At 36.7% G+C, this 12,783-nt stretch overlaps 3 protein-coding genes across 9 annotated transcripts; 1 reads left to right on the top strand and 2 right to left on the bottom strand.

The window, feature by feature from the left end:
* Window positions 1–2,599: 2,599 nt before the first annotated feature.
* Window positions 2,600–10,519, top strand: L(1)g0004 (RNA-binding protein pno1; the record flags this gene model as incomplete). Its single annotated transcript, XM_078195980.1, is given in 6 exon segments — window positions 2,600–6,826; window positions 6,896–7,067; window positions 8,270–8,658; window positions 9,418–9,549; window positions 9,634–9,723; window positions 9,797–10,519. Coding segments are annotated over 6 exon segments (5,538 nt in total), but the record flags the coding sequence as incomplete, so codon positions are not given.
* Window positions 7,348–9,181, bottom strand: LOC144473586 (uncharacterized). Of its 7 annotated transcripts, none has more exons than XM_078187593.1 (4): window positions 9,087–9,181; window positions 8,642–8,705; window positions 7,901–8,562; window positions 7,348–7,870 (listed from the first exon to the last, which is right to left on the bottom strand). In XM_078187593.1, exons 3-4 carry the CDS (start codon window positions 8,271–8,273, stop codon window positions 7,698–7,700), a joined length of 546 nt encoding a protein of 181 aa, XP_078043719.1. In that variant the 5' UTR covers window positions 8,274–8,562; window positions 8,642–8,705; window positions 9,087–9,181; the 3' UTR covers window positions 7,348–7,697. The 7 variants fall into 7 exon arrangements, with proteins under 7 accessions (XP_078043719.1, XP_078043709.1, XP_078043688.1 ...); XM_078187583.1 differs by lacking the exon at window positions 9,087–9,181 and adding an exon at window positions 8,977–9,054; XM_078187562.1 differs by having other exon boundaries at window positions 7,901–8,705.
* Window positions 10,503–12,514, bottom strand: LOC144473579 (EARP and GARP complex-interacting protein 1). The gene is made up of 6 exons (XM_078187552.1): window positions 12,135–12,514; window positions 11,715–11,940; window positions 11,421–11,641; window positions 11,175–11,356; window positions 10,791–11,087; window positions 10,503–10,722 (listed from the first exon to the last, which is right to left on the bottom strand). The coding sequence occupies exons 1-6, from the start codon at window positions 12,174–12,176 to the stop codon at window positions 10,560–10,562; spliced, it is 1,131 nt and encodes a 376-aa protein (XP_078043678.1). The 5' UTR covers window positions 12,177–12,514; the 3' UTR covers window positions 10,503–10,559.
* Between the last annotated feature and the right edge of the window lie 269 nt (window positions 12,515–12,783).

Raw genomic sequence — 12,783 nt, 5'->3', positions numbered from 1 at the left:
AATGTAGTTAATTAATGCTAATATGGGGGTTTTAAATATTTTACATTTCTTTAATTAGTCGTATTTTATACATTTGTAAACGTCATTATCGTATAAAATTCACAATTTGTAGGAATTATATTTATACTAAAAATATATTTAATAACGCAATCTTGAACCCAGTTAATAAACATATATTTCCAAACTAACTAATTTTCTTAATATATCAAACGCATTATATGATTTGCATATCATTTTATACAAGTTTCATATTGATTTTGTAAGAATTTTATTTTAAGTTATTTGAAATAGCGTAAACTCAAAATAAAAATGTTTAATTTTCATCTTTAAAATAGATTTTCAAACTACATAATAAAAACATTCATTTTCGAAATGTCCCCCCATAAACTTTTATCGTACACGTTTTTGCCTTCTTCTTCGTAGATCTGTAGAGCTTCTATAAAATTATTCTTTTTAAATACACTTACCGGCAAAAGTTAAGAAACTGTAAATATTATTAATATTTGAGTACAACTTGATATAACAGATAAGAAACAAAAGTAAAAATTAAAAAAGTATACAAAAATAAAATTAATATTTTTATTAAAACGTGCTACTTTAGTTCTGTAACGCAATAGAGTTTCTTTGAACTGTCGAACAACGATCTTACTTTAATCGCAACGTTTATGCTATCCCATATGTTTACGGTAAGCAATATACTCCAATCAAATCACGAAAAAGCTCATAAAATCGTTCGATGAGAATAACTTAATATTTATTAATATCCAGAATGACCCACCAATTATTTTGTTTATTTTCGCGGAAACAATGCTTTCAAGCTGTTTTTCCAGATTTGTGTCGCGTGCTGATTTTCAGTCTACATCTATGCATCCACAGTTAACGATTTGTAAGATCGTTGCATCAGTTAGGATCACAATTCGAGATTAATGCCATCCAAATCGCTCTTCTCGGCCATCGTGTCTTCAATCTACTTCTGTTGCATTTTTCCCTACAATCTATTTCCCTCCAATATTATATTTTCGAGTTCTTTCTCCAATACGAAAAGCTTCTCAATCGTTTCCTGTTGCACTCCTGGCCGCATGGTCCTGAGCAGTCCTAATGTACCGCTGTTGCCGTGCATTCTCACAATTGTCACGTGATTTTATCCGTGACGTTACGAATGAGCAGTTCAGAATAGTAGGGATAGAGGGTAGCAGGATTGTTAAGACTGTTTTCATGATCGTGATTGATCACTTTTTGTCGGTCGACTGCGCTGTCCTCTGCCCTTATTCTGATTTATTGCTCATCAGTGACGTCACGGATGTTGTATGTCACGCAAGTTTACGGATCGTCCATGAGAATGTGGGAATGCCATATGGCAAATGCACGGTAATAATGCTGCAGTTGATATCTGGAGACAGCATCTATGAGTAGAAAGAGATAGATTCAAATCCAGTACAGTAATACCGCGGATTTTGCACAGATATTTTTACCTCCCTTAGTTTTTGCAAGCATCTCCATCAGTTTACGGTGCATCCAATTCGCAGTGAATCCCACTTTAACATCGAACCGTCAGCCAATCAGGGCAAAGCAGTTTCTAATCCTATTCTCACTATCGGAGCGCGATGCTGTCGGGGAGTCTTGCAGAACACCGATGCGTATATTGATGCTCGTCACCCATTAAACTAACAGTTCAGTAAAATGTCAGTGTTTGATTCGGATAGGATGATCGTTTATTTTCGAAGTAAATTCAGCAGGAAAATAATGGTTGGTTACTCGTAAGATATGTACTCATGTAAATTCGTGTAATTTTAAAACAGTGAAACTTGCAGACGTTCAGATAGGTGGAAGTTTCAATCGATGGCTTGATTCGCTTTCTGAGAAGATAGTTCGTGAGTTCCGACACCGATGAGGATATCATTGAAAATCTGTCGTAAGTTTTTCATAATCAAAAGTAACAGTAGCCATGAGAACTGTTCTTGGAATTTAAATCATACTTTTCTTTATCGCATTGATGATTTCCATGTATTTCGTTTTGAAACTTCTTTCAGACGACCTGCAGCATTAAGAAAATCTCTGTTGACACAAAATGCCATTAAGCGGAATAAGAATGTCATAAATATCACAAAGCATATCTGTGTATATCCTTACAACGAGGAGGATAGTTATGTATTTACATGTTTTTATTAATTCAACTTGTGGCACTGAAGACAGCAGGGTTGCATTTTTTAAAATATCAAAAACATGCAATTGATGAAAAAAATCAAAAACTGAAGAAAGATTTTAAAACTGAGGAAGATTGCGAATAAATGCAGTCTCTGGGAATAGTGTCCACAGTATTGTGCATAAAAATGAATCACGTGATATTATGTAGTGAGCAGCAGGCGTCAATCCGTTCATCAGAGATTGATCTTTTTTGGAATTTCAAAATGAAAAGGCGAATACACATTTACGAAGTACTAAGGCGACTACGTAGTGGCTATGTATTCTTCTATAGATGGCTCTTGCGTATTCATCTATTCTCTTCGCGTGTTTGTCTATCTCGTTCATAGTGAATCTATGACCGAGGCAGCCAATCAGCTGACAGGAAGTTCAAATTCAAATGAAAGATGGCCAGTGACATATCAGTCTAGTCAAATGTAGTTGTCTGCTACGATCGCCGACATTTACCGAGAGGAACGAAAACTTGGAGCCAAAAGACATCAAAGAGAGCAAGTTCCTCCTGTTCGATCACGAGTGCCTGTACAAATAAAAGATAGCGGCTCTCGTGGAGAAGAACGAGTATTTATAGGCGGCAAACGACGTGCTCTCTACTGACTTGATGGAAAAAATCGAAGAGATCGACGAGCTGAAAGAGAAGTGCGAGGTACTGAAGATGAAGATGGAGCAGTCCTTGGAGACGGTCAAAAGTCCCTCTAGAGACAGCATGAACAATTTACAATCGGAAAACAACCTTCTGAAGGCAGAAATCATAAAACTGAAGACCAAAGTAACGACGCTGTATGAAGAGAATACGAAACTTTCGAACGACTTGGTTCAGACTATCGAGGATGTCAATAGTTCTCGCAATGGGAAATTACTTGACGAAAGTGCGGAAAACACTTACAAGGAACTCCTCCAGGGCGATGATCATGAGGCACTTGTCAACAAGGTTGCAACCTTGGAGGGAAAGATCAACAGACTGATTCGACAGAACAAAAAGCTAAGTAACTTAAAGGTAATATCTTGCAATCAATGCACTCATTTAGAGAATCTGAACGAGAGTCAAAATACTCTGAAAGGTACAGAGAACCTAAAAAATAAGATCAACCAGGAACTGAACACAAGCAACCATGGAATGTCCCAAGAGGTTAATTTTGTTGATGATAGGGGCATTAGTTTTATTGAGGAGAGGGTTCAGACACTAAATAACGAATTGCAGACACTGAAGACAAACCATGACAAACTGGAATTGACTATGGAAGAAGAGTCAACATTTACTCTGAAAAAACATACCGAAAAAAACAGTTGCAGATTGGACCAGATTCAGAGCTACATCAATCAACTGATGGTTGACATCAATGAGATGAGGAAGAATGATTCAAACGTTATTGTTACATTGAATCAGTTCAAGGACGAAAAGGCGAATTTGTTGAATGGGATGGACAGTTTTAGAACCAGCAATGAGGAAATGAAACAGGAGTTGTATATGAACGAGAACATTGTAATGGAGAAAATACAGATTGTTGAGAGTGACCTGGTCAATATAAGCAAGAATCTCGAGCCGTTTTCTGCTCGAGAGAAGATGCTTGAGAGTCAGAGATTGAGTTTAGAAATGGAGTTGGAAGAGTTGAAGGTTGAACGGGATAGTAAGGATGCGTTGATTGAGTCCTTAAAAAACGACTTACTGATTGCAAACACCATGGACAATAAGTACAAGGAGTTATTGAACAAGGAACGCGAGTCGATGTCCACGCAGTACCGGCACTACGGCGAAGAATCAGAGAATAATCTGCGGATGTTGAGCGACACGTTAAACAAATATGTTGACGAAAATCTGAAGTTAAAGGAGGAGCTGAATAAGCTGAAGAGTATTGAAGAGAAACAAGACGAAAGAACTTCTTGCAAGGAAAAGGCTCGCATTGGTGACATTGAGAGTCTAAACGAGGAGTTGAGCGACATCAAACAGTGCATGATGCAGGAGTTAAGATCTCTTAAATGCAGCATCAATTCCGCGGAGATCTCCAAACAATCTGTCAACGAGATTTTCCTAATCCTGTTGCAGACATTGGTCTCAAAAGAACAGGAAATGATCAAATCAATGCGGGAAATGTATGAGGGGGAGAAACGGATATTGGAGGATGAGATACAGCAGAGTGCTGATACAGAGAAACGTGCAACAACCTGGGCGAGGGAGCTAGAGGGCGAGATTGAGAAGTTACAGATGGAACTGACAGAACGGGAGCACAGCCAGAGGGGATACGAAAACAAGATCTCTCATCTGGACTGTCTCCTTAGGGAATGTTCTCGTGAGAACGAGGTTCTCAGAGAAAACACAAAAACGCTCGAAGTGGACCTGCACAACCTGCAGACAGATTACGAGAAGTTGTACAATACAGACAGCAAGCAAGAAGATGCGATCTTTGTAGCTCAGAAAAAGGAGAGAGAGATGCAAGAAATTTTCAAGAGCAAGGAGCTGGAGTTCCAATTAAAACTCAAGGCAGAAACCGAGATATACGAGAAGAAGATCAACGAACTCTCTCGTGCCCTGGACTGTTGCAAGACGAAGAACCTGGAGATGAACAGCGTCGTGGAGGAGCTCGAGGTCAACGAAAAGCAGTTAAAGAACATCATCGATGCGAATACGTCCCAGATTAAGAAGAACAATCAAAACATGAAGCTAATAAGAATGGAACTCGAACAACTGACAGAAGCTTATAATGAAGCATGTCAGCAGTTGGATCAAAAAACTGCGCACATAGAGGATATTTCAGCAATCTTGAAGAGTAAATGCGACTCGTTATCCGAGTACAGGACTAAACTTCAGGCTATCTTGCCGGAATATGAGATGCTGAAAGACCATGTCGGCGACCAGAAAGTAATCATAGAGCGATGCAGACAGGAAATCGAAGAATTAAAGAAGGAGAAGGAGGAGCAACTCGAAACGATGAAGGACAAATTAAAGGCGGAGGAAATAAAAAATGCTGGGCTGAGCAAACAGCTAAGCAACAGGAACGTCGCTATGATGGAGGAATTAAATGAGCTGAGAGCGAAGTACGAGGAATTCCAGCAGAAGAACGCTAGATTGGAGCGAAAGATTAGATGCAGCACCAGCAAATTCAGAGCTGAGGCAGAGATAGAGGAGTTAAAAGAGATTAACAAGAGGCTGCAGAATAATTTGGAAGGCGCTAGTAATCGTGTAATGGAGCTTCAAGAAATCAGGAACCAGACTCTGACGCAATTGCTCGATACCAAGGCCATGTATGATTTGCTATTGCAGGAAAATACCGAAATCAAAAAGACTCTATCCTCGTACGAGACTAAATACGACGTTTCAAATATATCGATACACGAGAGCAAGCTCGACGAGCTTTTACTCGAGAAAAATACCATCGCTCTGGAGCTAGAATACAAGAAGTTGCAACTGATTCAACAGGAGAAGAAGATCAACGAGAATGCTAGTCAGGTGCGACAACTTCAGGAAAAGAACAAAGAACTAAACGAGGAGCTGGAGGAGTATGCGGCGATCATCAAGGAGAGAAGCGCCGAGATCTCTGAACTCGAGAGCAAGCTGCATTCCCGTTACACTGAGAATACTCGCATCGTAGAACTGGAGACGAAGCTAGACAGCCTAAACGAGGAGAACGAAAAGCTTCATGACCAGATTGACGCCCTAAAGACCAGATTGCAGATTTATACGGAGAAGACGTTAAAAGATGACGACGTCAAGACGCGACAGAACAAGAACGTGATTCGGATATTGAAAAAGGAAAACCTTGATTTGCAAAGCAAGCTGAACAGCTCCAAAAGACTGATAGAGACAAAACTAAACAGCAGTGACACAAACATTTCAATACGGGACGCGTCAATAATGGATCAGTCCAGAGACTCTAGCAAGAAAGAGCCTAACATTTTGGAAGGCGCATGGAACCGGGTCACTGAACTACAGGGTGAAAAGTATGAGATCATGAAGGCACTGGCGGACTCAAGACGGCAGTGCGACAACTTATCCAAGGAGAACTTTGAGGTAATGAAGGCATTGCAACTGTATAAGAGTAAACTGGATGAGTCACACTTGCAGGTGAAAGTGAAGCTAGAGAAACTAGACGAATCACTTCACGATGAGAACAAGATCGCTTACGAACTATCTGAACTGAACCAGAAGGAGAAGAATCTGAAAGAGTGCGCCAACAAGATACGAGATTTGGCTTCTAAAAATAAAGATCTGGATATCGAGCTTGGAAAATGTGCGTCGATCATTCACGAACGAGACATTGAGATCTCGAAACTGAAGGAGACCCTGAAGATCATGAAGGAAGAGAACGAAAGGTTGAAGAGTGAGATCGGAGAACTTCAGAAGCGGTCCAGAAGCAACAAGAGCATCAACAACAATATCGGAGGATTTAATTATCGATTATGGAACAACACCACCACGAGCAACGAGAACATGAAGAAGCAAGTACAATATAGCGTTGCCGAAGGGAACGACAAATCACAGGTACTTAAGAAGATTCAGGACTTGGAGCTGCAACTGATGTCAAAGAATGAAAAACTGGCTGCGTTGGAAAATCAGATCCAATCTGAAAATTTCCCATACCAGAAGAAGTATAAGGAATTAGAGGAGCAATTGCTTTCTCTCCGTAATGAGGTATGGGTTAAGTACAAGGTCTCCTAATTCCAATATAAACGAAATTTTCATTTGAATCATTTCTTACAGAATGCAGATCTGAGTTTGGAAATTCAGAAACTTCAGAAAACCATAAGCGATATGAATTCATGGGAATGCGATGTCTGTAGACGTTGGCGCGAGAACAGAAAAGATCAGGGTTGTCAGACGATACCAGTGAAGTCATTTGGTTTCTGCAGTACTAACAGCAGTGTTGTTGAGGGTAAGTTAATATCTAGCATACTCCAATTTGTAATGCACAACTTTAAATCTTTGTTTATACAGGATCACGTAAACTTCGAGAAAATCAAGAAGGAGAAGATGATGAAAGAGTTGTGCCATTTTCTCAGACCTAGAAATGGAGATTGAAGCTCCGTTACAGAGAATATATCTTAGTCATTCAATTTATTTAATTTAATTTAACTATTTTAAAGTTTAGACGACGCGAGCAGTATTTTAATGGAACACAAAATGTTGATCAGCTGAGTACATATGCAACAACGTGCAATTAACGGCCACTTTAATGAAACCAAACTATGCGATAATGAGAAACAATAAAATAAGGATTTTATTATATTTAACATTCTTATTTAAGATACCAAAAACTTGCAAACGAAGTCTTATCTAATTTCTGCTTAGATCGATCGATGAACATTTAAGTTTGCATAAATATTTGTAGTTTGGTAATAACGTGCGGAGTAACATAATTTATTTCTAAAAATGTAAATAGTCAGTACTACATATATATACACTAAAACAAAATAACTGTAACAAAATTAAGTCACACACATTCTCATTCACTCATCAATGTTAATAACAATTTAACATCAATATTCACTCAACACTCTTCTTTTTATCCTTGTGTGGAATTATCATGCCACACAATCTGATAATAACTTTCAAACATTTCCCTATCAAATATGCCGGTGTCGAACCAATCATTCTCATTACCGGCATGTAACAACGTCATCAGTTCTTCAAAACCTTTATCCCAAGATCGTTTAGCATCAGTGAGATTGGTTATACCTTCGGGCGCCGCAGTAAAATTGGTTATACCTTCGGGCGCCGCAGTAAAATTGGGCTGTTGACCTTGCCCTGAACGACCTGAACATGAAAGCATTTGTTTCTCCATGAATCTACTCGGAACGTCCGCTGCGTTCATGATACGCCTAACAATACCACCAAACTTCCGATGCTCAACATCCACCATAACTGTTGTTGATGGAAACCGCGTAATCTGGGTAAATGGAGTAACAGACTCCAACGCTAAATAATCCGCTCGCATACGCGAGCGATTTGCAGCAACATGAAAAGCCAGCAAACTATACGTCCGGCCCCAGTTCAACACTAAATCATACGCTACCCAACGATGGCGTTGTACCATTCGCATCTGTAAACCATACGGAACATAACCCACAACTTCAGACATTCTTCCTCTGGTTAATAAATTATTATCCAAAGACAAATCACTCACACTAACAGACGGTGAAGGATGCACAGATAAAACAGTAGGACTAACAGTTTCAGAAGCAGATGATATTTCTTTAGGAGTTACGACCACAGCAGGAGCTTCAAATGGGTCAGTGTCAGAATCAGATGATGCAGATGAAACAGTAACAGTTGACAATTTTCGCTCAATTAACGTCACAGACGGTGATGATAATTCGGATTCTAAAGATGGTAATCGTCTATCTCCAGCACTCAAAGGTGGATCAATCCTAGGTGAAACCGGTTCTGATGACAATGCAACTCTTCTTTCACTAATCAACTTAGCAACTTTAGCCGCTATACTGGTACCTCTACTGATGTTGATGGTTCGTCAGCTTCGCGCTTTCTAGATGGTGATGATGTTGATGGTGGACTACAATCACAAATATACGAATCACACTTCTCACACTTACACTTCGATTTTGGAGTTTCCATTAATAAAAAGCAATATCTACTACATATATATATATCTTTCTACCATGTACTAGACAACGTTAAATCTGTGATAAAACTACTATTTCAATAATGCAATAATTAATAAGTAATAAATAAAATTGGTACATCATTTATATCGTATTATTGCTCTTTAATGTACAAAACTATTTTATGTAATAAACAGACGCAAAAATAGATTTTGCAAATACGTTTTCCAGAATCTTGTGAGTTTATTATTTGAAACTTCTTTAAAAATCGAACTTTGTGCCGCATGTCTCTGATGGCGCGCCAACGCTAAATGTCATACTTTCTTGCTCACTCGTTTTTCTTCTTTTTCTTTGACTGTTAGGGCGACAGCACTGTCTCATCAGTATATCGTCAACGAATCAAAGCACCGGAAATTTTTGTATTGACTCTCTCTGACAACTCAAGAGAAGATTTGTTACTGTAAACCGATATTGCAATAAAGTTTAACATAGACTTCATTTACTTCTATTTACAGAAATGGTATAGTAACAGTAAATATAATACATACTTTGTTATATGTAAAAATATTGTGTACCTGTATGTAATGAATCAAGTCGAGTCGCGATCACATAGCACGGAAAGAGCACATGGTTATTCAGTAATTGAGTGAGAGACATATTTAGAATCTTTGTAAACATATAATATTGGATATAATGAGTATAGATAAAGAAGAAGTAACCGATAATGGGGAAACATCCAAATTTGTGGAAAAACCGAGTAGAAAAAAGCGACATGCCAGTGAAAATCGTATGGAGGTATGAAATAAGGTTATGATAAATCACAAAGAAAATAATACAAGTAAATACAATAAAGTAGCGTCTTTGTAAATGTGTTTTTAGGTTGAAGTGATTAATGGCATAGAGGGAAAAACAAAACCAGATGTTTCTTTTAAAAAGGCTAGAAATGTACAAGGGGGAGAACAAAGAAAGGTGAGTTGATTGTCTACAAATTCAATTACAGTGTGTTTACTATTATTATTAAAATAAAATGAAATATTTCTAGATATCAGTTCCTGCACATAGGTATACTCCATTAAAGGAAAACTGGTTGAAAATATTCACTCCTATTGTAGAACATTTGCAATTGCAAATAAGATTCAACTTAAAAACACGAAATATAGAATTACGTACAGCTCCAGAAACACCTGATATTGCTAATTTACAAAAGGGTGCTGATTTTGTAAAGGCTTTCATATATGGCTTTGATGTTGAGGATGCCTTGGCTTTGTTACGTTTAGATGATCTTTTTGTAGAAACTTTTGAAATTCAAGATGTAAAACCTCTAAAAGGGGATCACCTCTCTAGAGCCATTGGTAGGCTAGCAGGAAAGGGAGGAAGAACAAAATTCACAATAGAAAATGTTACAAAGACAAGAATTGTGTTAGCAGATTGTAAGATTCACATACTGGGTTCCTTCCAAAATATACAGTTAGCAAGAAGAGCTGTTTGTAATTTAATATTGGGTAGTCCACCTTCAAAAGTTTATGGGCAACTAAGAAATGTAGCTAGCAGAGTATCAGATCGATTATAAAAAAATTAATATAACTTATTATTAAGTACAATTTGTAAAACAATACTTGATAGTTGAGTATCAAAGATGTATTTTTTGGAATGCATCCATGGCATTTTGAGAGAAATTTTTGTTCATTCTTTATGCATTTTGCCTAAAAATATTATGTAAAATATTATAGTACAAGTAAGAATAAATGAAGCTACTGTTTTAAAATATATATAAAGTTTATTTAATTTAATGCTAAAATGTGATATTAAAGTAATATTTGGTATTTATACTTCCTGGGAACTTTATTAAGGACTAGTCTACCATCATAACTTAATGATGCAAAAGTCCAAGGATCTGCAGATGACCATTCAACTGCATAAACACTGTCCTCATGTTCTTCATATCTGGCTATGACTCCGTCCTCCAGTCTAAAACATATTGCATGTATGAATTTCAAGAAGTTTTCGTGGTTTGATTATTAAATTATTGCAATTACTTTTCTTTCTTGCATGTATAGTCATTTTGTATACAGTCGTCTTCAGGGGTTACTATATTTCCAAAAGGTTCAGAAGAAATGGATGCAATATTACTAAGTATGACTCTTGAGTCACTGCTAGAAGTCAACACTAGTTGATCATGAAATCGATTAATTCTGATATTCCACACCCAATGTGAATGTTCTGAACGTGATAACACTGGTTCCGTAGGTGATCTAATATCCCAGAATTTCATGTATCCATCATCTCCACAAGTTGATAAGATATATTGACGATTAGCATTGAAGTCTAGATCCCTGAATATACAAATCTGTTATATACAAGTTTTGTGTTATGCAATTGATAAAAACAAGATTTATTTATAAAAAAGATTTGTTGGTTACCTAATAATTTGCGAATGTGCATTTAGAATTGTCCATGATGGTTCGGATGGACTTCTAAAATCCCATCCACGAACATTGTTTTCATTTAATGTCACAAATTGATTACAACCATTGTGAGGATTCCACTTTCCATTTGTGAAACGTGGTTGTCCTTTACTAACTAAAGTACCGCAAACTAAAACCTGAATGAAATAAAAATCAAGAAAACAAACTTGTTTGTCTTTGAATTTAAAAAGCTATTATTACCTGTGGTCCATTATTATTTAAATCCCATAATACAAAATTATTATCTACAATTGAGACAGCTTGTGTTGCGTCAGTAGGATGATAAGCAATAGTTTTGAGGTCTGTACCATATGGTGTTGTGTCAATGTCTGCTAATTTCAGAAGATTCTCAACATCATTTGTATATTCATTTAATTCTGGTAATTTCCAAATAGCTCCTTTCATTTGACAACTGCCATCGTCTAAATAAAAATATATTTTTAAAACTATTTAGATATTTTTCTCACTTAAAAAGATAACTTGGATCATAATTACCGCTTAAAGTATTATAACAAGTAATGAACACATTAGGATCTGCTGGAGACGCTTGCAAGCACCAAATTTCCCCAATAGGATGGTGAAACACTTGTGTCCTTAAACCACCTGTTTTTTCATGTAATTCCACTACATGAACTTGATTGTTATTAAATTCCAATGATTGTGTGCCCACCAGAAATCTGACAATATCTGTTTCTGCTGTTTGAGCTGACAGTGCTCTACTCTATAATGTCAAAAATAATAAAACAACGATTAAAAATCATGACGAATTATATTTCATAAAATTTAATAGGTGTACAATTGTATAAAAAAGCTTTCAGTTAAAATTCTACATTCTTTTAAACTTGTTATTTATGAAGGAGTTGACTTCGTTAAATCACTGTCAAGATTTATAGTTTTTGTTGTTTGATGACATACTTGAAACTCAAGTCCATATATTACAGGGCTATCGTTTTCCATTTTTCAATACAATTTATATTCCAGATTAAACACAAAATTTGTCATTTAAAATAACGACAAATCTCTATTCTCCAATTTGACAGAACGGTGTCTGCTAGTGACGTTACTCATGCATGTAATTATGTACGTGTAAGAATGCATACACATGTGCATGTGTTATATCCACGAACAAATAATAGCTAGAAGGTAATAAAATGATCATCATTTTTATGTTCAGTGCCTGTATTTTTTTACATATATATAGTTTTTAGATAAAATTTTACGATGATGTATATATTCGAAGATAAAGGAAATTACAATTTAATATGCCTGTCATAATACAAAAAGTCTTTTTGGAGGGGGAGACACAGCCAATCGAAAACACGCAAGTTCTTACAGATGTGAAACTCCTGTCAGAAATCGGAACCTTTTATTTTGATATTTGTTATATGGATCTAAGAATATACATATAGACGGAACATGTCTCCTGCCTGGCAAGGGGGGAATGAGATAGTCGTAAGAGAATATTATGTAGCCTTAGATTAGATTATAATAATTTGCAATGGATCCTGTTTCAACAAAGAAACGTCAACTGATCAGAGCAAAGAAATTTTTTACATTAACCTCC

The sequence above is a fragment of the Augochlora pura genome, chromosome 2 (genome assembly GCF_028453695.1).
Source record: "Augochlora pura isolate Apur16 chromosome 2, APUR_v2.2.1, whole genome shotgun sequence".
Classification (NCBI taxonomy): Eukaryota; Metazoa; Arthropoda; class Insecta; order Hymenoptera; family Halictidae; genus Augochlora; species Augochlora pura.
Note: the sequence above shows the minus strand (reverse complement) of the source record. Positions and strands in the feature narration are given on the sequence as shown.